Source organism: Fulmarus glacialis, unplaced genomic scaffold (genome assembly GCF_000690835.1).
Source record: "Fulmarus glacialis isolate BGI_N327 unplaced genomic scaffold, ASM69083v1 scaffold24300, whole genome shotgun sequence".
Taxonomy (NCBI): Eukaryota; Metazoa; Chordata; class Aves; order Procellariiformes; family Procellariidae; genus Fulmarus; species Fulmarus glacialis.
In genome coordinates, this window is record NW_009186140.1 from 10,946 (window position 1) to 35,089 (window position 24,144).

Genomic DNA, 24,144 nt, shown 5'->3' on the forward strand with positions numbered 1-24,144 from the left:
TTTAGTAAGGTATACCAAGGGTTTGCGTGCTGTAGAAACCACAATAGGAATTGTGGCTAGCCACAACTAGCATTTATCTTGTTTTTGTTTAGCAGTACATTATGTAAAGCAAGCTAGGAGAACTGGATACTTAGCAGCAAAAGAGGGAAAATCATGTTTAATTACTTTGAAGTGCCAGAACTTAACCTGCAAGACTTCTTTTCAGCAAGGTGAGGAGCATGGAAATAAATCTGTCCCTAGAGATCAGCAGACGAGTTTATCTGTGATTTCCTGACCTTTCGGTTTGATTCTTCAGTACTGTCGCCTAGAAGCTAATTCATTGGGACTGGCTAGATTAGACAGACATGAATGAAGGCTTGAATTCCTTTTCCAATGTATCCAAAGAAATCTATAGTCTGGGTTAAACTTCCATTTCGGCATTTTTGCATGTAATATCATCCACAGTATTTGCCACGAACATGAATGCTACTACGAAACCTTTCAGTCTTTCATTTCTAAAATGTTTGTCATGTTAATGCTTGTGCACAGAAACCTGAAAGCAAACTTCCCAGGGATTTGAATTTCACAGAACAAACTGAACAAAATCAGTATACTGAGAATATTGCTAGTTTCTCAAGTACCCGATACCCCCTTCCTTCTCCAAAACCTGGAATTTTGTGTTTGACTAAAGAAAGGGGACCTTATTTTTTTTACGTGCAGGTAAAGTAATCTCTTGGTGCATTATGTAACTTCTTCTAATTGGAGGATGGGGATTTTGCCATGGAGATAATGAGAAACTTTGTATCTAATGTGAAGTTTTTTCTGTTGTTTTGTTTAGTGGGAGACTTTGATAAGATCTGGCGTGAGCACTGTGAGGATGAGGAGACTCTGTGTGAATATGCTGTGGCAATGAAAAACCTTGCAGATAATCACTGGGCAAAAACTTGTGAAGGGGAAGGCCGAATTGAATGGTGTTGCAGGTAAGTATTAATGTATCTGAAAGATGCAATTGCACACTTCTACTTGCAATTATTTATAATACAAGGTTTAAGCGTTTTTTGCTTTTTTGCCAATTTTTAAGATTTGTTCTGTAACATGTTAATGATTTATTGCTTCCTAAAACAAATACCTTCTTACTGTTCCAACTTACTAAGGAAATACAGCTTATAAGTGTTTTGTTAAAAGGTGACCCTTTTTTAAAGTATCTTGAACAAACAAGGTTGGTTGTGGGTTTTTTTTCTGTCAAATGCTGAGGGAAAAAGCTGTTTGCAGGTAAACCTTTGAAGTAATTTTCTATACATTTGAACCTAAACTGATCAAATGCAGTGAGTGGAGCTCAAGTTTGATTTTCAGGGCTTTGGTTTGATTTGTGCATATAATAGTGTTTGATCTCTAAATGCAAATCTCTGCTGTGTAATTGTCAAGTCTTAATCTTGACTTTAACTTCTGTGAAACTTACTTAAAATGGATTTTAAACTTTAAAATTCCTAATTGTCATAAACATCTAATTGGGTTGTCGTAATAGTAAAGTCATGAAGCTAAGCTATTTCAATCCTTGAGGAAAATAAACTCCTAAAAGAGAAATGTTGGTCACTCAGGATTCCTGCGTACAGTTGGCATCCAAGGCATACCATGGAATCTGTACAGCGGAATAAAGCAAAATATTGTTGAAGTCTAACTTTATCAATGGTCCTGCCTTTGGGAATGACTTTAGACAGGCAAAAAGTAATGTTGTGTGCCAGTCTGTAGGTCCTGCAAGTGAGTGTTGCAGTGTGATGAGCAAAAGGCAGCAAACCAGGCATGATACCACTAAATTTAAATTCATTACAGAGGTCCTTTGAGCCCATAAAACAAAAAAGAGGAGGGGGAACAACTGTGAAACAGTTGATCTACAGTACATCTTGGTGGCAACTTGAGCTGTTCTGTGGCTTCTGGAAATGGAGCAAGTAATAACAAGCTGTTTTCGTTTTTGTCTACAACAGGCTCTTAAATATTTGAAAACCATTCCTTTACGTACCAATCTTTTATCCTTTAGCTTAAACCCACCCACCCCCACCCCCCAAAAAAAACCCAAACTGGTTAAGTGTTTCTCTATACAACCTTTTCCGGACATGTTTTGTGTGTCCTTATCCCAGTTACAAGAGAGGTGAATCAGTTGGAATGAACTATGCCCCAAAATGGACACAGCAGTCCCCTGGCCTTGTCGGGGATAAATAAAATGAAGAAATATTATTGAGTTGTAGTAAACTCTTGTTTATGCTACTGACCTTGTTTAGTGGGTTTTCTGTGTGTTTCTTTTTGTATTCGTGTCACATTGATTTGTGCTCATTTGTGATCCCCAACTGCCCATCTCTTTTTTTACAGGCTTCCTCAGTTGCTAGTTGTTTTCTTGTATTTGTGCTACTCATTACTTCTGTGGAAATGCTGATATTTGTACTTCTCTTTACTAAACGACACTCTCTTGAATCATATTGAATTCTAATACTGCAATTTCTTGCAGCATCTACCCCCCTCCCCCCACTTGGCATCATTTACAGATCAATTAAGAGGGGTAGTGACTGTTCCAATGTTCAGGTTATCTGTGAAAAACTAATTGCACTGGACCCGGGACAGATTCCCGTGGAACATTGCTCAGTATTTTCTTACAATTTGATTGTCAACTAATATGTAAAACTTTTTTCAATAGAGCTGTGTGCACATACTTTAAAGTAATTTCAGGTAAACAGTATTCCCTTAGCTTGTGGCAAACTTGTCTGTTACCCTGTAGGACAGGATAATGTTCCTTGTGTACAGGGGAGGAACAGTTGATGGCCTGTGTATTGAAGTTTTTTGGCTCTGTATCTCACTTGTTTTCTGTCTGTAGTTCCTACAAGTTTTACAATGTAAAGATTTAAAGAAAGTGTCCGGTTTGGGCCTTGCAGCATGAACTCATATTGAAAAGAGAATCCACCCTGTAAGAGACACTAAAATGTTCTCTCAGTATAAAGCTTCAACTAAAGCACGTACCTTCTTGGTTTGCAAAGTCAAGGGGTCAGGAGTTTAACGTAAGTAGAAAAAGAGGGGTGCTTTTCGCTTTTGTGTGCCTCAGATTAAACTGAGACCTGGATAGCTAGACACCAGAACATACCATATTGTGTTCTGCAATTTTTTTGTTCCTCCTCAAAGAGCCAAGAGGTGTCCCAGACAGATGGCAGGTCCCATGGTTGTTACTCCTCCTTGTGTCTGGTTGCATAATTGCATGCAAGAGAACTTGACTTGAATGAGACTTCACTGAAAGCTTTTGCTTAATGCTTTAACTGTGTGACCATGACAGCAGGAAGGTAGCTGATGTATTATATTAAGCTTAATTTGGGAGTGGAATGCTAAAAATACTCGGGAACCACTGGTGTATCCCTGCTGAAGAAGGTCTGAGCTTTTTTGTTTTTCTCTGAAGGAAGATCTTTTCAGAGATCTGAAACTGAGAAGTGCTTTTTCTACTAGTTTAAAAAAAAAACCTACCTTTTTTTTTCTTGCCTTCATTTTCCTTGTATTCTCTTATAAACAAGCACCAGCTAAAGTAAATCAGAGAATGCAGAATAACCACTATAGAAGCTGTGTGTACTTCTCAGGATCAAGAATAACAATTTTCTTGCAGGGTTCTCCTTTCAAAAGTCTTTCTAGCTATTTAGTTGAAGATACTGGAAAAATGCTTGTTCTGATATTAATTCTTAAACCAGATGACATAATACTTATTATTTTACTACTTCATTGGTTGTTGATTTAAACGAGCACATATCCAGACTTTAGAAACCATAAAAGATGGAAAGCAGTACATGATGGACTGTGCTGATGACCATGTGCTGCATTGTATAGGGCCAGTTTTATTTATTGTTTCAGTGCAAATTTATATAATGCTTAGCTGGGGAGAGGGGCGGGAGGAAGAGGGATTAAAACTTTATCCCCTTCCTGGTACAGGTTAATGATCCCGAGTGGTGGTGTAAAAAAGCCTGGGCAACACTCAACTGTCCTTCCCTTGCTTTCTTTTTATATCTTTAGAAAACTGAATACAGAGTAGCATTGGTATTTGGAAATTAAGACTTCTGTTTCTCTTTCATTTCATTTATATTACAACACAAAACCTAAACCTTAAACTAAAATAGGATAAGATGATGTTTACCCTGAATAATTGTCCCAACTCTTAATTTTTGCTGGCATAGGTAGGCCGGTGAGCCTTTGTATGGACAATGAATGCCAGCCTGTTCTGGTTCTAGTTAGAACAAAATAAGCTAGACCAGCAGGTTTGCTTCTTTCTGTTGCTTTTGCGTCAGTGTTAAGACTTGTGTTGACTTGGCTATTTTTTTTAAATAACAAAAAACAAAATCTGCACTTCTAACTATCATAACAAAGCACTATCTAGACCTGCATTTTTTTTAAAAGTCTTTTGATGTTTCATGAGCAACTGAAGAAATATGGTCTTGATTAAGTTAATGTCAGGTGAGTGCAGAACTGTTTGGAAAAACTTGCAGAGAATAGATGTTAGAAGCTTATCTTAAAAATGTGATTTACTGAGAAGGACTTTGTCAGTGTCTGTCCCTGCATCCATTACTAATCAATATTTTCATTAGCAATCTGCTAGAATAAAGTCTGTTTATTAAATTCACAAATGAGACCAAACAGAAAAGAATTGTTGCTCTGAGAACAGGATTAAAATTAACAGTGTTGTTAACTATACCAAATATTGTCAACTATACAAATACAAGGCAGGGAGTAATTGGTTGTGTCAGTCTTTTAGAAAAGCATTTGGATTCTGTAGCAGGCCACAAGCTGAATATGAAATAGTCAATGGGATGCTTTTGCAATAAAGACAAATATCATACTGGAGTATGTTAATGAGATTGTCCACAAGATATGTGAAGTACTCCTCTGACTTTATTTGGCATTGCTCTTAGCCAAAATATTACCTTGGCCTGCATTTAAAAAAATACAAACAACTCAACTCCAAGAAAGATAAAGAAATGATCAAAAATATTCTAATTTTTTCCACAAAAGCTTTGGGGGTTTTTTTTTTTCAGAAGCTGGAGCTGTGTAGTCAAAAGAAGAGAAGGCTAACTGATCTCTTACAAGATCTTTGAGAATAACAGGTCTCTTCTAGAACTGTAAAGCTGATCCTGTTTGAGTTTGGAAGGTTGAATGAATGAATGTTTGAAGTCCCTTCAACAGAGTTTTGCAGCTTTTTTGATGAATGAAGTTAGTTGAGCAATTCACTTTCAGGAGAATGGAATTAAGAGGGAGGTGGCGTAAACAGGAGGAAGGAAACCATTTAAAATAGAAAAGAGACTTAATGTTCATTGTTCATGTTTGTATGACAGTCTTCATTTTTGCTCTTAAATAATAGTTTGTTCTGACAAAACTGTATCTGTTTGTTTGAACACTAGAGCTAATTAGACCAGTGATCATATGACAACTGCCGCCTATTTTCAAGTTGTTGAATCCTCCAGTAATGAAGGATATTGCCTCCAGAAGCTGGTTTGGGGTGGAGGGGTGGCCACAACACCAGAGAAACATCTGATTACAGACCTAATTGTGTTTCTCAAAAGTAAAATATCTCAAAACCCTAAAACTGAGACCAAGTATGAAAAATAAAATGGAAAAATGTATTGTATACACGTTTCTCAACTTGAAGTTTAACAAAATATAATTATGATAATAAAAAATTATAATACTTTACATTGAGAAACCTAGTGCTCTCACCTATACTGAATACAGGATTTCCTTAACCTAAAGCTGTGTGTGCATGCCAATAGCAAAATATTTTCCAGTTCAGAGGAAACGCTTCTGCTCTTCTAGGTGTGTTTAATGTGTACAAGGGAAATTGAGAATTCTCCCTTCCTTGATTTTCTTTCCAGGTTGCGGGGTGGGTGAGTTAAACCTGTAGAAGAGCTCACACTTTATTTTGAGGCCAGCAGCTCTGTCAGTTGACATTAATAAACTTATTCCTCAGTGTTTGGGAGAAGGGGAGAAACGTTCTGCACACAGAAACCATGATGAGAAATCTAGACTTTCCTTCAGCTTTCAGAAGGGAAGTATGTTATTTCTCTGTACCATCACTGAACTTCATCTTCAATATTAGGTTTTGGTTAGTAAATATTGTAAGGAACGTAAGTCAAGCTCAGCTTTTCCTCATTATAAAGCAGAAGGAAGAGATGGACTGTGTCAGTTCTTAGCCTGTAAAACTGGCTGCTTGAAACCCTTGAGCATTGGTAACAGCTATCAGAAACTGCTTTTTGCCATGATAAAAGCTGACCACACCAGCTTTAATTTAGTTGTTCATTATTACTTGATGAGAAGAACTACCTACTGATTCTTTCATGGCTTTTAAATTTCATATGGTGTTTCTTTGGCAATTCCCCCCTCCTTTTTTTTAAATTATATATTCTATTGAAACCCTTGGGTTTGGTCACTGTATTCGAAAAAGAAGCTTCTCTTTCATCGCTGGAGAGTGTTAACAAATGAGTATGTATTCATATTGGCTTTTACTGAAACTTCCTATACATGTCCAGCCCAAATGGCGGAACAGGGGGGTCAGCTTGAACAGGTTGTTTACCATTTGAGATTTGAAATATGGAAAACAAGTTTCACTGAGGAAATAGCTAGAATTTTTTTTTTTTTAAAAGCAAACACATGAACTGGACACTTCACTTGTCTTTCTGCCAGTAAACTTAAACAGTTAAGACCTGAAATGTTTATTTTACAGTTTGTGTAAACTGTAGCAAGTGTTAGCTCAGGTAGCATTTACATTGCACAATTCTTCATAAACAAGTATGTTAATTGTAGAACTATTATTGTATCATCAAAGACGGAAAGCTTAAATGTCAGTTAAAAATGGAGCCACGTCAGTTCTCAGAATTATAAAATAGATTCCTTAATTTTATTTCTCTTTGTAGATAATTAAGGGATGTTCTGGTCATTACTTGAGACAGTTGTTAAATGTAGTGTCTTATATAGCTGCATACTCAAAACCACAGTGTGATCAATGATGGCCTTTATTGGCCATGAAGTTAAACATGTGGCTACACCAACAAGTTACCATGGGGTAAACTACTGAGTGCATTATCTCTAGTTAGCTACTGTACAGTGACTGCCCACATGCTCACTGTTACCCCACAGTAGCTGTGAGGTCCTCTTCCATGAGGGGAAGCTCCTCTGAAGCCACGGGAGCCAAAAGGGCACATGTAGTAATCCTGCCAGAATTACTGTAACTACAGAAAGGCATAAAATGGAGATAACCATACCTCAGTGGTTATGAAGTACAGTGTTGCCTGGGGTTTTTTGTTTGGATGGGTGGGTTTGGTATTTTTTTTGCTTCCTTGTGGTAGTACACAGGTATGCAGACTGGGATCTGAACGTGAAGAATTTTACCCAGTCTTGGGCCTTCTTGTGGCTCTGGCCCCTCCATCCACCAGCAAAAACCCAGGAGTAGAAGATGCTTCTCCTCGTGGTTGACTTTGATAGTGTCTTATGTGCAGACAAGGAAGGTCAGTTAAGAACAATATAGAATTATGAGAACTCAGTTGACATGATAGACAGGGATAGAAGGATGGAAAAAATACTGATTTGCACCAGTACCAAGAATAAGGAAGAAATGGCTTCTTGGTGACAAGAGGAGCTTATACTACAGTTTACAAGTAGGTTATTCTCCTGTGCAACAGCTCATTAAGTGCTAAGCTGGGCAACATACCAGCTTCTAGTGAATTAAAAAGTTGGTAACATCAATAATTGAGGAGAAAAAACATTATTCTCCCAAGGTTGGGAACTTTTTGGTGTGTTCTGACTTAGGTGTCAGTATCAATGGCAGTGCAACACTATTTAAACTACCATTGATTCTGGATGTTTTAAGAGATATAATGAGAAAAAAGACTTAGAATAAAAATAAAGAGACGACAAGATGGTAACAAAGTAGTAAATGGTGAGGAGAAAGATTTGATTTTTTTTTTTCCCTTCCCTGAGTTTCATTTCTTTGACTAAATGACACATAGAACTAAATAGCTAGGAAAGACATAATCCCTAAATTGATCATATGCTTATAAACAAATAATACAATATAGTGTAAAATACAACTTTTATTAGCACACCAGCAATAATTCAAGTGTTTTTCTATGATTCTCTTTTGTTTACTGATGTTTTTGATCTCCTTCCTGCTAAGTTAAATGACTCCTCCTACTTTAACTTTGTTAATTTTAGAATTGTTGTCTTTCCATATGTGCAATCTCTAATGGATGGAGTTGGTATGGTTTCACAGTCTATATATCTGGGAGTATTGCAGCCTCGACTGCTATTCATGCTTCTGCATGTGATCTTGCTCCATACTGTTAAGATGTGGATTTTCTTTATTCCACCTAGCTTCTTTGGTCTGAAAATAGCTTTGGTTACTGAGGAATTGTAAATATAAACATGTTGATTGTAAATATAATGTTTACTGAGTTTATTTCTCATGTAGCTGTGTTTTCTGCTCTAAGGTCACTGTCTGCATTTTAGATTTCTTATATTTAGTCCAAGAACGCCTAGGGCCTGCTTGAGCAAGTAAAACTTGCTTGTGCTTTGAGTTTTAGATGCAGGTCAGTTTTGATCTTGAGGTCCTATAAGCATGTCAGCACAGAAATGTGTCCAGGATAACTTCCCCCCACCCCCCGGCAAGAATTAGTAACCTGGACATAATGTGCTACTGTAATTATACATTTACTGATTCAAGGTGTTCATTTCCTACCAGCTTGGAGTAAAGTGACTTTTATCTGTACCTGTTTGATTGTGTATGTTTCCCTTTAAGAAACTCAACTCCAATAACTTTTTTTTTCTCCCTTCACATCTTACACGGTGGAGAGGCTGGATATATTTGGTGCCTATAATATCACCAACCCTTAGATAAGGCCTGTGTATTCCAAGTCCTTGTCTCTAGTTGTGATTTAAATGCAGCATTATACCAACATGTCCCTTCCTGAATCTGTGATGTGAAATACTATGTTATCTTGATCCTGCTTCGTATAAGGTGTTATTAAACTACACTTGAATTTATGTTTTCTGGAATGTTTCCTTCAAACCTCTGCAGCTTTGTTAGAGGAAAATTGAGTGAGTTTCAAGAAAGCATCATAAAAATGGGTTGTTACGAAAACATCATTCAAACAAGTACTATTTCTGTTAAACTTGCCATGCAAATACTTGGCTGGCACATCTAATTAAAAGTACTGCTTTGTGCCAGGTGAGTCAGGCTTTTTAATTTCACAGCAACAAATTGTTTTCAATTCTAGTTCTATTTTGTGGACAAAATTCAGTTATTCTCGAACATAATGCTTGCTTCTCATACAATAATGCTAACTACTGGTTGAAGTATGCAGGTGTAATTTAACTTTTTTGATAACATTAATTCCTTTAAACTGGTTAACATTTCTGTTCAAGTATGACCAAATTATTTTGTTCTGGTTCCTATTAGCAAAACAATTAAGTATGGAGAAAAAATTAAAAGCTAAAATAAGTCTTCCACAATAATACAGCTACTGCAGATATGTTACTTAAACAAAAAACACCCCAGGCAAACTCAATTAAAATTAGTAACTAGTGTAGGTAAGTTAGCGTGTAAGCCTGGATTATGTTTCTTTTCCCCCACATTACGTGCCTTGCAAGACACAGATGTTCCAAAAGCCCCTGCACTTACGGGGAGCTAGTGAATAGCTGTTTGCACCTTAGTGGAGAACTGTGGTGCTCAGGTGACAGCTGAAGTTTACCCTCTGGTGATGTTCTGACAAGACTTCTTGTCGTGCTCTAAAAGTCTATCCAGATAGAACTATTTTGAATCTGTTTACTCAACTGTGACTTACGGCCTAATTTCCAGAAATAAAACACCAATCGACTTCAAGTGTGTCTTTGGGTGTATTGCATCTTTCTTAAAGCTGATTTACCAAAATTGCAGTAAAACCAAGATTTGTTTAAAAGCTGACAGCACTTGTATCTTTTAAACCTCTGTCTTGTGTCTTATCTATAGTAATGACCAAAAATAGCATTCTGTTTTTCTGGGGAATTTTTCTTTTTGTTTTTTTCAGTGTATGCCGAGAATATTTTCAGAACGGTGGGAAAAGAAAAGCACTTGAGAAAGATGAAAAAAGAGCACTTCTTGCTTCCAAGACCACTCCAGCTTTAAATGTTCCCCAGGCTCCCAAGATTGAAGATCCCTTGCCAAACTCTGGCTTGACAAATCATGAAGCTATAACAGAAGAGTAAGTTTTACTTGTTTTCCAGAGGTTTTTTTTCCCTTCTGTGTGTGATAAGACTTACCTGGACATTTTTTCCCCGTAACATTAGATCAGTCTGATGTATTTTTGATAGTTAAGAAAGGGCATTTTCTTATCATGTGAACATGTATATATGTTTCAAGAAATATTTATGTTGTAGTATATTTTGGTGGATGCCATAAAAAATTGCTTGAGAATGACAACTTAGTCATCTTCATTTAAGTGTCAGAGCAGTTTCACTTTTGTGCAATGCAATTTTTATTAAACCTGGAGGTGAAATAAGGGAGACGTTAATTAAGTTAGAATCTAATGGCTGTTCAGCATTGTTGAAAAGTCAATTGGTTATGCAAGTACTAAGTAAGTGCCAAATGTAAATATCAGAGTACTTAAAACTTTCTTTTCATAAATAATTGCAGAGAAACTCTTGATTCCAATTATACACTTCAAAAGCAATTTTGAATTCTAACCCTTAATTTTAAATGTGCTAGCTTTCTGAAGACTGGCTGTGCAGAAGTTGTAGTATCCTTGAGGTATTTTCCTAACAACAGTTTTAATTTTGTTTTTGACCTTCACTCAAGTAAGAATTTTGGTTTTGGCATTCAGGAGTAGCTTTACTTCAGTTACAGTCCCAACCTCCTTTTTTTCCTAAATAACATGGGTCATGTTTGTGGCTATTCCATGTGTGATGGAAAGAATTTAGTATTTTGCAGGTATAATGGAATAATGAATGCATAAGCATATTATCATTAAATGTTACACTTACGACTTGCTTCATATTCTTTATAGGCCAGTTCCTACAACTGTCTGCAATAGTGTTTTTTCTGTTCTGTGAAGATTTTTCTCATTATTGTAGCATGTCTTCTGTGATCAGCACTTACTTTAAGTTAGATATAGTATTACTATATCTATTTAATACTATAGTATTACTTAGGAAAGGAACGAGCATGTTACTAATGCTACTAGCAGATGTGTCTGTCCCTATGATCTGGCATCTTCTGTGGTTTCTCATGTTTGTAAAGTAACTTGCAAAAGGCGTAAAGATCCCAAATGCATATGTAGTTGTATAGTTACATGCAAAATGAAAACGTTTTCCCCATTGTTGTTCTGTTATGACAAGACAAAACAGATGCTTCCAAAATGAAGGTAGTGGCTTCTTGTAAGCTGTCTTCCCCCACCGACTCCTCTTTGCAGTGCTCATTTTACTAAGTCAGCCTCAGAATGAATACCTGTTTTTAATGAGAACTGCGAGGCACTTTCGCACAAAGGGCTGATGAGATACTAATACCTTGTAGCATATCAATAATGTTGGCATTTGTTAACACATAATTTAAGCATTACTATAAATAGCAATTTGTTGGTACTTGTTTGTTTAAAACAATAGGTTTGATGATCATGCACTACTTAAGGTTAATTTGTCTTTCAGTGGGAAGCCTTGTCATGATAAAGCATTAGCTCTCTCTTTGCGTGTGCTCTGTCTTCATACTTTATACAGAGTTTATAATGGCTGTTGCAGAGCTAACTTCACATGAGTTTCTTCTTGCTACCAGTAGTCTGTAGCTTTACCTTTTGTTCTGACTAGTGTGGATAGAAAGTAGTTAATAGAGAAGTTTTTATTTAATAACTTTAAAAGTATTTGTTAATCAGTGATGATGATTTTTATCTTCATTCTCAAAACTTTAAAAATTCATACATCCTTAAAGACATACCTGGCAAAGGCAAGTTTCATAATATTTACCTGAGTAAGCAACAAATGGTAGTAAGGTTTTTAGTAGCTGTACAGACCTTAAAGCAATAAGGCATAGGTGTTCCAAGTTACTGCCCAGAGAAATCAAAATTCAATTTCTTCCTCTATGCCTTATAGAAGAAATTACAGAGTTTATCAGAATGAAAATGGATTGTGTATTACACAAAGCATAGTCTTCTCCTGAAATGCTTTTCTACCATGTCTACACTCTTCAATTAGTGAAGTCTTTGAATCTTGGTGAGGTCTTGGTACAAGATTGGTACAAGGGGGAACCTCCCCCATAACACACACACACACACACACTTGTTCAAATACTGTCACTCCATTCTGGTAATACTACAAATAAGAGTTGTGGAGTTGTCTTAGGTATGACTAAGCCTGTGACTTTTTGTTTTACTGTGGTAAGTGTAAAGACAATTTTGTTCTTCCCATATATAATCCTCTCTCAAATAGTATTAAAAACAGATTGCTTATGTAGGAGCTCTTTCTGAGCTTACCTTTACTGGCAAGCCACTGTATTTTGCTTGGTAAAGAGCAAAGCTAGCTCAGGAATAAAAGGTTCCACAGGTAGTGAAAAAGATGCTGGGAGATGTGAAGAGAAGTAGGAAGCAATCAGCCGTCTCTTAAAGGTGATGGTAGGAAACATTATAGGAACCAGAAGGGCAAAGTTTACTGCAACTCGGAAAGTCACTCAGCCTCTTTGAACCCATTTCCAGTTGCTCACATTGCTCAGCTCTCTGCCAGATTAAAATTGGTGAGTCTCACAGAAATAACTAATGTGAACAGTCTTTTTTTACTTTCATCTATATAAAAAGTAATGTATTGTCCACAGTACTTCCTTCCATCCCAGAATGAGTTCTTATGTCTGTAGCATTACAACTATACCTGTTGTGAAGCTGGACATCAAAAGTGGCTCAGTCTTGCAAGATAAAAGTGACTGGTATCTGCTGTTTAACAGCTCCTCCCTTCAATAAATCAGTCCCCTCCTTATTCTCTTCTTGAGTATTGTTTCTCTTCTTTTTCCATCAAGTTAAGCAGTCTTGCTTTCTCTCCTTAATGGTAAAAATCACATCCTTTTTGGTATGGATTCTTCTCAGGTGCTGGTTTGACTGTCTCTTAAGGTACAACCTATCATTCCTTCCTTCATATGTATCTCAGAAAGCTAGACCTTCCCATTGGATATCTTTATGTGTGGATGTTACAAAAGATTTGAGGCATACCAGTGTTGCCACTCAGAACCAGTTGTATAGCTTTGTTCTGCTCTTGTGACAGCAGCATAAGGCTTCTGAATTTTTTTCCCCTCCCATCCTTGATAAATAATAGTAATTGAAAACTAGGAGATCAGCACTTGAAGTGATTAATTTCAGAGACAAAGTGACTTTCCTTATGGTCATATAACTGCTCCATTTCTATCTACTTCCAAGAGAAAATGTCACTTACCTGTACAGCACCTAGTTGAATAATAGGTGCATTTTTAAAGGGGCTAATAATCAAAAGCTGCAGTCCATTTAATAAAGTTCTTGAAATAAACAAGTGTGGGATGTATTTAAAATGCACTCATTTCCCAGGTTATGTACATTTCTTTATCAGTTCCTGATCTTTAACTATTCATATCTGGTTTTCCTACCTATACACAAATGCATTGGAGAACTGTGGATTCAAGATGTGCTTGGAGATTACCTACAGCAGCAAAGTACTTCCCTTGCTTTTAATGTTGCCTTGACTGAAAATCATTAGGAAACAGGGGTTTGAAGGGTGATCATCAATGAATTCATCAAGACTATGTTTCTAACAAACTCATTGGCTCACTGGATCAGTGATTGTCACCTGGATTACAGTTATATTCTCACTGAGTACTCTGACTTAAGAGTTGCAGTGCTGAAAAAGTAGGTATCTGAACCAGTGGTCTTCAGACCATCTGAATCTGTGGTCTGTGCTCTCTGTATATGTTCAGTGACCGAATCTAAGTGCTTCTGAAGAGCTTCAAAATGATTTCAAGCACGTAACTAGGATCCTGTTCCTACTGATAACTGGCAGCCTGCGAACTGCTATTAAGCAATTCATTGCACCTGTGCTCTGAGAGGCAGCAAAACCTGACAAGCAACAGGAAATCAAGACACAAGCAAGCATCTGAATCACTGCTGCTTTTAAGGTTTCAAAGTACATTTGCATTGAACTTAAACTACAAGGCTCCTTGGATGTGACACACCTAGGGGAGTGAATTTGCCCTGTATCAAAAAACTTAGATCTGTTGTCCATTGGTGTAGATGAGAGTTTCTAGCTTCTGATCAGCTTGGAATCCACAGTTGTAGCTTTCCAGAAGTATGCCCCAATGCTGTAGTAGTCTGAAGTTGTGTCCTCCTTCACCCAGTCAAAAATAATGCTGCAGCCAAGAATGCAGGTTTTGTAAGAGAGAAAGACAGAATACATCACAGTGGTTTTTCACTCTTCCGTAGGTGAAGTGGGCTCTCCTGGAGTTTAGAGGGTTCTAGGTTGTGCTGCTTAATTTTAATCCGTACAAGTATTTCATCGAACACTTTAAATGGAAAATGTTAAGATCTCTAGAGGCTGTCACTGTTCTTCGCGGGAAGTTTTCTTTGCACTATAGAGTCACGTTCCCTCTTGTTGTGTTTCCTGTGGTCCCATGTGTCTTCTATCCTTTTGCTGTTACCATTGGACTCTTATGTAGAATGCAAGCGTACATACAGACATATGTTTTTGGGTTTGAATGAGAAAGAATCGGCCATTAGTGTCTCCATTTGCTAGACAAGGAGACATGCTGGTCTGAGAAATGTCATACTAGCCTTACATGGAAAAAGACACTACTTGACTTCAGCCCACGTTTGTGATTTGTGGCCACTAGGATCTGAATGGTCCCTCTGCAGTAATCAAATTCCTGTTGTCTAGATTACATTGTGATTGGCATCCAAGCTGGGAAGAAATCGTTACTATCATCTTCATTGTGAAATCTCACTCAGTACTGACTGACTTACAGGGTAGCCTGGTAATGTGTGCGGTTTTAACTTAAAGATAATTGTTGCGCTATTTGCCTTGGTGATGCTGGTATTCTGACAGAAGTATCCCTTGGATATCTTCTATTCCATATAGAAGCAAAATCCTTAAACTTGGCATTATTATTCTGCAGAATACAAAAAGAAATCTTCTCTTGCTTCTCCAGCTCCTTTCTGTGGTGGATAACTGGGAGTTTAGGAGGAGCACAGAGAGCCCAGATCTCTTTATTGCTGCTTAAAGATAATTTTTTCTGGAGTATTCCTTACTGCTTTGTTGTTGCTATGAGTAAAACCATGGCTTTTGCAGTTTTTTTGCAGTTATCTGTCTCTCTAGGGCTGAATCTTTCCCAGAAAAATGACAAATGATATTTTGGAGATGCCAATTGGAATTGGCTACAGAAACTTGAAGCAAAAAGCAACATTTGCTTGCTGGAAAGCTATCCTTCTCCTCCCTGTGAATTCCCTGTGAAAGCTGTGAGTTCGCGTTTGTTTGCCTCTATTAATGGATTTTGGGTATTTTAAGATCTTACAAATCATGATGGGAAATTTTTAGATGCAGCCCTGTAAATGATCCGATAGAAAGAACTCGAACTGTTGGGTGCTAGTGGTGCTGGTTTTGTGTGGGTTTGTTTTTTTTTTTGATAAGTGGATGCACTCATCAAGTTGTGTTTTAGAGAACAGGTGGATGTGAAGTCTGTACTGGTGGACTTGAACAGAATTGTTTAACTCCAGCATTTACTGGTTTGTTGCAATTGCAAAGAAAGAATAAACAGCAGGGGCCTCCAAATTCAGAATGCAAGGAAAATAAACTGAAGAACAATGTCTTTGATTGTAGGATGTATTCAACAGCTGAGTCCTTTATTAGCGATAACTGAATGCAACATTCTAATTCTTTTAAGAGGGACAGCATATCAGGTTAGACAAACTAAGTGCCAGGATGAGGCAAAACTTTCAAATGACAATGAGATAGCTGACTGCCAGTACTTCTGTACAGGTGCATTGATCTTATCTGGTGCTACATTATGTATACTGGTAACTGCCTTGGTCATGAAGAAAGTGCCTATGGTTGCAAACTTGAAGACCATAAATGTTCCTCTAGGCATTGGTCAAGGAGACTATTCTTTGGAAGGTAAGAATGCTTTCGGAGGCAAGGCAGCAGTCACTATCCTCAAAAGTTGCCAGGCATCTTTTTTTCGTTTTTTTTTAACCTATATATTTAACTTATAGAAAAGAGCAGTGATGTCTTTAGCTTCATAAAGGCATTTCAGATTGGTTTTGCAGTTGGTCACAGGTGATGTCACAGCTTTCCAAGAAAAGGCAAATCTCATCTGCCAGCCTCTAGCATATCTTCTGCTGTGCTATAATGGGAGCTTCCACCAGACAAGAATGTCCTCTCTTCGTTTCTTCAGTCTGCTATTTTCTTTCTCATTTCCCACTCCTCCAGGTTTTTTTTTACCCCAGGAAGTTTTGGAATCTGGTTGGGAAGATGATGGGCCAGTTACTCAGTGTGGGCTTTTTCATTTTCCATGACATTTTGGAAGGGTATATGTGCATCTCTGCAGCATTCTGGAACTAAAGTATTCCTCAGCAGTCTGTCCTCAGCAGTCTGTCAACCTCTTTCTATCAGTCCAAGCAGTAAGTCATGATTTCTCAAGTTAATCCCCACTTTTTTTTTCTTTTTTAAATCAATCACCTTTTGTTGTTTGGTAGCATAGTTAAGTATTTAGCATTACAGCCATTGGCCGCCTTATCTATAATTTCACCTTGAATAGTAGCTCATCACACAGTGGCAGATAAGGAGATAGATTTTTTTTTTATTTTTTTTTTTTTTTTTTTTGGCTTACTAAAATGTTCTTCAGAATTCTTCTGGGATAAATCTTCATTTTTGAGTACTTCGGAAGTACTCTGGGTAGGACTCTTTCCTAAACCAGATGGCTGTTTTTCACTATTTCTCATTAAAAAGCTTTTGGATACTCCAAAAGAAAACTGATTGCATGGAATGGAATAGACTTTTTTTTCCCCCAAGTAGTTTTGAGGGAATACTTCAGTTCATTTAGATGTTTAGAATAACTTCCCTACAACTTGAGCAGCCAGTTTTTAAGTTTGTGGCTCTGCATGGACTGATCTAACTCTTTCACAGTATCCATTGAAAATAGAATTGGAATGAACCTCCAGCATTTTAAAAAATATTAGCTCTAATGTAAAGCAAATAAAATATTTAAAAATTTTTGCAGGGAATAACTAAATGCTTTCATTTTTAGTTTTTTTTTTTTCTGTTTACCTTGGAATACCATTATGTGTTCTCTTGTCTTTATTAAACCAATTATGGCACTTGACTTCAGATGCCCTTTAAAATGGGACTGACAAGTAGGTGGGTCATGGAGTGTTCTCAGTTTCTCTTTCAAACTCCTGAAATTTTAACTCTGGTGACTTGTGTGACTTCAACACCAATAAATACCACAAAAAGGTAAGTGGGAAACACAAAGCCTGTTTAGTGGACACTTAAGTTGCCATTTTAGTTTCTTACTACAAGTACACCAGTTAACAGTATTACAGCTGCTCTTAACATAAACTCTTCTGCTTGAGAACCATCTGCTTTACTGATGGAGCTTGGTTCTTTAGGTATCTCAGCAATTCAAGTAAGACATTCACTTCTATCAGTCAGTACTGTGGTGTTCTATGAGTGGTGTTCTAATGTTTTTGCATTAGTTATCTGATACTGTAATTCAGAATATATCTTCAAAAATAACATTTGATAAAACTGAATTCTTGCTACTTCTTAGATTGCTCCATTCCTTGGGGAAGATCAGATTACTTGATGTTGGTAGCTGCTTTAATCCATTTCTGAAGTTTGAAGAATTTCTGACAGTTGGCATAGATATTGTTCCAGCTGTTGAGGTATGTAATGTTTGCTGAATTTAATATAAATTTGATTCTCAGATATTTTAGAATGCTTCAAAATGACTGTAAAAGAGGTATGTTTAATACTTAAGTATGTATCTTAAATATCTGCACTTCAAAAGGAACTGTGGCCCTCCTACTACATCCTTTCCCGTGAACAGGCTCTGAACCGTAGTTGTGTTTTGTTTTAAAAATCTAATTTTTTTCAAGAGTTATGCCTTTATAATGTGGGTGTGAATCTTAAAATTGGAGAATTTTAGTAGCCATCTTTTAATGGCATTTCAGATGAGTCCTTGCATCTTAAAAGGCATAAATAAAAATTGAGTAGGCTTATGCTTAGACATGAACCTCTCAGAAGTTGCATTCGCTGACAGAAGGAAATGATCAGTGACTGTACTTGGTGAGTTTTTCTGGGGAATTTTAGTAACCAGAAGAGCACTGTAAAGGGGGCTCTTCAGTTTATTGCTACACATATTCTTGAACCTCCACAATACTGAGGACAAATTTATCAGCACTTTTGGGGTAAATTGCTTCATTTTCTCTAGGTAGTAAGGTTCTGAGATGCATTAATTCTGCTATAATCATATGTTCTTTCTGTCTTTTGCCCTTGACCCAACTTTTGTCAGTCCTAATAGCATTTATCAACCAAACAAAATGACAAAGTGGAATGAAAATGAAAAGATACAGAAAGGAATTCATTTCTGACAGAAAACAGAAAACCTTTGACCATATACATCTTGACCACTTACAGTTTAAAATTAGGCTCCATTAAAATCAGTGGCCTAAGGTAACCCTCTCTAGAAGTGGAGAGGTGAGAAGAAGTGTATGAGTACAGTTAAACAGTTAACTTGAAAGTAACGTTATTTGCTGCAGTGTGGTTTACATGCTAAATGCATGGTATTTTGTTGTGGTCACCAGGTTTAATCCATTAACACCTAATTTATATTTTTGCATATATGCTTAGATATAATGAAGGGTATTCTTGAAAAAAATCTGAGTCTGATCAATTGCTTTTTAAAGCAATTCAATGTTAGTTTCATCTAAAACACAGAGAAACTTTGAGTGGACTCCATCTTGTCTAATTTGAAGAATAGGCATCAGTTGCCCAAACATGATTGGGCACCCTTCCACCACTTAAGAGGCTGTAGGACATCTGTATAGGACTGTTGGGCATGACACAGGATGTAAAGGAGACACATGCCACTGAAGCGGCAGCCTATGGCATCTAAAATAGTAATACATGGCAAGTAAATTTCCAGCTAAGATATATAGAGCATGGGTGTCTACATCTGAGATTCTATGTTCCAACTGCAGTCAGTAGAGATCTATTAAAAACAGTCAGTGAAACCTAAACGTCTGCTGTTTCATGGTGAGGTGAATTGCATTCTGACCTCATGGGCTGTATCGACTAGCTCTCCAGTGACTATAATGGGAGCCTAGGCACCTGAAGTTACATGAGCTGAATCTAACCATTAATTTTGGGATATGGATAGTTAATATTTTGCTATCTAGTCTATTGTGCTGTTTTCATTAGAAAATTACTTTTGTTCTCATGAAAATCAATTTAAATATACAGCAACCAACACCATTATTGGAAGAGTCCCAGAAAGGTTACTTCTATGGATGTAATGGAGGAACGTGAGTCATCCAGGCCAGACAACAGGAGAGGCAGTAGTCAAGTAGCTGCAATTATTTCTGTGTACTAACCAGTTCTTCAGGCTCTCTCCCAGTGCAAGGGAACGATAAGATAATTGATTTCTTGTCTTCTGACGCACTTAGTAGCATAGCTTGATGATAGGAACTCCATGGAGTGCTACTGTACAGATCAACGTAGTTACTGTGAGGCCTGTCCCAGGCTCACCAGCTTCTCTTACTTCCATCCTCTTGGATTCTTTGGTGTGTTCAGGGCACCTTGCAACCTAGCTAGGAAGCGTCCTGAGTGACATGGAGTACAATTTGTGCACTCAAACTCATCTGCTGGTATAAGCTTAGGCCCACCTCCAAAACAGAATTAATAAGCCCTGATGTATTCAAGATGTTTCTTTGAGCTGCATCAGCACCATAACCTCCTGAATAAATTTATCTTTAGGCCAGCAGTTGCCTGCACCGATTTAAGACTTCAGAATAATAGCCAGAGGGTTCTTATGGTAGTTAGTGTCGTCATCTGACCTGAAACATGGATCTGATAACTTAGTGGTAGAAGCTGAAAATAGAACTGGTAAAATCTTCTGATTTAGCAGATCTTTTAGATAAGATACCAAAATACTTTTTGAAACACATCGAAGCATAGAGGCTTCTTAGGAAGTCAGTTTCTTGAATAATATTGAATAGAGGGTTAAATAATTCCTTCTTTATTAATAGAAATAGGTTAATCCACTTTCTGCATATAGAAATGCTTTGGATATAGACCAAGTAGTTGAGTAAAATACTTCAGCTAACTTAAGAAATAAGAAGGATGTAATTGTGGAAAAATTAGGAGAGGAACTGAAATGTTAGTTTATATAATAAAAGATTTAATGTCTTCAAACCGTTCAGAATCTGTATGTTTCAGAGTGAAAATGTGAACTGTAGAGCTATGAATATGGGTATATGATGGGAATATGGTAATCTGATTTTGTGTTTTGATTGGGGTGGGTCTGCACCAAGAAATGATTGGTATTCTCTTTAATTAGGCATTGTTCACTCATCACTTTCAGTGTCTTGGTGTAATGTATATTGAGGGAAACATGCAGTATTATAAACTAGAAGAGGGAACTGAGACAGGGATAAGCAGAGCAGGTTTCTTCTTGACTTGTTTATGTTGGCCACTCCTTCAAACATTCTGCTTGTAACACAGATATTTTGGAGTATAATAAGCAGTGCTTATTTTCCTGGAGGAGTTTAATTTGTCTACACTTTACAAAAAAGGAAAAAAAGGGCAAAATTGGAATGAAGTGAGAATCTCCACTTTGGGAAAATCCGAATATAATTTCATGCTGCTGGGAAACATGTTGTTGTATTGGAATAAATATAGTCTGAGACAAAAAAAGAGGCTGGAAGAGTACTAGAATTAAATATCTGAAAATACAAGTAGGATTGTGTTCTTAAATGTCAGTGGATGCACTGCAATATGACTGCTGTTTCAGTGTTTAGAAGGACTTTAACATCAGTTCAAGACTTGTATAGCTAGAATTTAGCAGCATTTTTGTCCTAAAACTGCCTGCAGAGTTCAAATTCCACTTGAAACATACTTTAGTCCTGAAATTCTTTAACATTATTTCTGCATGTTTTATGAATGTTTTTCCATACTGAGAAATACTTGCAGTCTAAATTGTTTTTTCAACTGTGTATGTATAACCTCTAACTTTTTAAGTCTTGCTTCTAAGTATAGTTAGCATGTTACTCTGAACAATTATTCTTCAAAGCACTTCTTTCCTTTAAAACTTATTAGAGGATATAATGAAATTACTACTGTTAATTTCCTGCTCTAAATATTACAAGGAAGCAGAATATAGCCCTGCAGGTATAATGGTTGCAATTAAAATTTCTTGATTATAGCCATATAATGCAAGTCTCTTTCTTGATTTTTGCAAATTGGAGGCCAAGATTAAAGCAACTGAAAAATGAATCACAGGGCTTTTTTTTTAACATTGATTACTTTTTCTAATTTACTGCATATTCTCAGAAGAGAATGTGATTTTACATAAAAAGAAGTAACATTCTATTCTATTTGGAAATAATTGTGCATATCAGTTGCTTTATGAATACCTTTACAATAGTGTTCTAGTGATCTGGTTTTTTGAATAGTTTCATAAAACACACTATAAATATTTTTGCAGTATGAAAATGCAACAGGTCTAGCTCCACCTTTCAGATGTACTCTGCAGAATGTTTTGTCTCTGCTTTCGTGTTCACTTACCTATTTAGAAATCTGTCGTTCACCGCACATTCTCTAGGCATTAATAACAATTTTTGTTGCTATCATGTTGAACCCTTGTATCTTAATATCTTTTTTACGAGAGAAGTCAGCCCAGGTTTTGATTAATATGAAGTGTAAAAACTTAAACGTAGTGAATAGCATACTGTTACTCTTATTTTTTGAGTGCTCTGTGATAAGGATGTTAAGAACCTGTTCTTCTGTATGTTGAATTGTGGTGTCATTTCCAGTCTTTGATGGCTTGAGCACACAAATGATCAGCAGATTAATTTAAAGCCCTTACCTTATTTTGATAACTGCCCAAATTTGTACCACTACACTTTGCATTTACAGCAAGGTTAAAACATGGACCTGCATCACGGCTGCAAAGCAGTTGGTGTGCTGTAACTTTCTAACATAGCTTGCCTTGCTGTAACTTCTTTATGTTTCTGTGCCAGTAAGGAAAGTCACTTTTTTCCAAGTGACCAAACTCCTAAGTTTCCTGGATTCTTTAAAGAACTGGTGGAAATACTGAGGTATCAAATTTTCTACTTACTGATTTCAGGCTTATTAAAAAACCCAAACAAACCAAAAGCAAAAAACAAACCACTGCATAATTTAGATGTAAATTTCAAGAATTCCATTGTTTTATGCTATTGCCACATTTTAATATGCAACTATCTTGACAATGTATCGTATACAAGGAAAACATGGTATTTTGGCAGTCCACAGGGGATACTCTTGAATTCCAGCATCTGGAGAAAAAAAAGCAATGTAGGCTTATCTGAGTTCTTTTAAAATCATTTCTGAGATATTTGATTTGACGCTTTGTTCTATTCGGGCTAATTTTTTTTTTTAAATGAACGGTTCTCAGCTATCAAATCTCCGGTAAATTACTGCACATCTAAAATTTTTCTTTGCAACTGTGAAAGCTGGAAATATGCATTCTTTTTAAATTTTTGTTTTAGATTGTTTGATTTAATAACAAGGGGGGATGTTCAGAGGAAATGAAGAGGTGGTTATTGATCATTCTGTAGGTTTGAATTGTATTTGCTTTTTAAACTAACCTTGATGTTTGTTTTGCTTTTTCTGTTTTTCTTATTCCACCAGAGCGTATACAAATGTGACTTCTTAAATCTCCAAATTCAGCAACCTCTCCAACTGGCACAAGATGCTATAGATGCCTTTCTTAAGCAACTGAAAAATCCCATTGATTCTCTACCTGGAGAACTGTTCCATGTCGTCGTTTTCTCACTCCTCCTTTCTTACTTTCCATCACCCTATCAACGATGGATATGCTGCAAGAAGGCACATGAACTTCTCGTATTAAATGGCTTATTGCTTGTAATAACTCCTGATTCATCTCATCAGAATCGCCGAGCTATGATGATGAAAAGCTGGAAAATTGCCATAGAGTCCTTGGGTTTTAAACGCTTCAAGTATTCCAAGTTCTCTCACATGCACCTGATGGCATTTAGGAAAACTTCCCTGCAAACAACAAGTGACTTAGTTAGCAGGAACTACCCAGGAATGTTGTATATCCCACAGGATTTCAACAGTATAGAGGATGAGGAGTATTCCAACACTTCCTGCTATGTTCGATCAGATACAGAAGATGAACAGCTAGCTTACGGTTTTATGGAGCTACCTGATGCTCCTTATGACTCAGACTCTGGAGAAAGCCAGTCTAGTTCAATTCCCTTCTATGAGCTAGAAGATCCTATATTGCTTCTAAGTTAATGTAGCCATTAAAATGCCCTTTCAGTCAAACCTCTTGCTTAACTAATTTTGCTATACTAACATGGGCTCAACACACAAAAATGGTTTGCATAAAGAAAATGCAAAGGTTTACAGAGTTTGCTATTTTTTTCTACTTTTGAATTTTAAAATTTATTCTTGTATGAAAGTGGAAAAAATACAAGTTTTATGCAAATGACTCATGTCATAGCATAAATTGCTGTTACTTTCTTTAGACTTGTATCACTAATTTTTTTCCAGAAAGGTACCATTCTTTTCTTTAGTGCTGTGAAGTGTGAATTCTATTTAATTTGCTAAATGTTGTTTCTATATTTTAACTCAGTGTGGTTGAGCTTAAGGCACTGGAGTTGGTGGGGTTCTGAGAAGTGTATGTAGGAAGAAATAATTTGCACTTTAATTAAATGTGCAGATAGGTTAAGACACTTGGTTACACATGTCCCTTCTTAATTATGGAACAAAATTTGTTTTCCAAAATTTGTTTCACTCTGGTTAAGCCTGGACTGGAGAAAGTATAATGCTTGCACATTTGATTTTGTTTAATGCAGCCCTCTTGAGATAACTCCAAATGGAGATAACACCAAAACACTGGAATATACT

General features: G+C 36.7%; 1 protein-coding gene across 1 annotated transcript; it reads left to right on the top strand.

Annotated features, from left to right (window-relative positions):
* Positions 1 to 825: 825 nt before the first annotated feature.
* On the top strand, positions 826 to 24,144 carry LOC104071162 (chromosome unknown open reading frame, human C7orf60). The gene is made up of 4 exons (XM_009586926.1): positions 826 to 959; positions 10,050 to 10,223; positions 17,777 to 17,891; positions 22,900 to 24,144. The coding sequence occupies exons 1-4, from the start codon at positions 889 to 891 to the stop codon at positions 23,527 to 23,529; spliced, it is 990 nt and encodes a 329-aa protein (XP_009585221.1). The 5' UTR covers positions 826 to 888; the 3' UTR covers positions 23,530 to 24,144.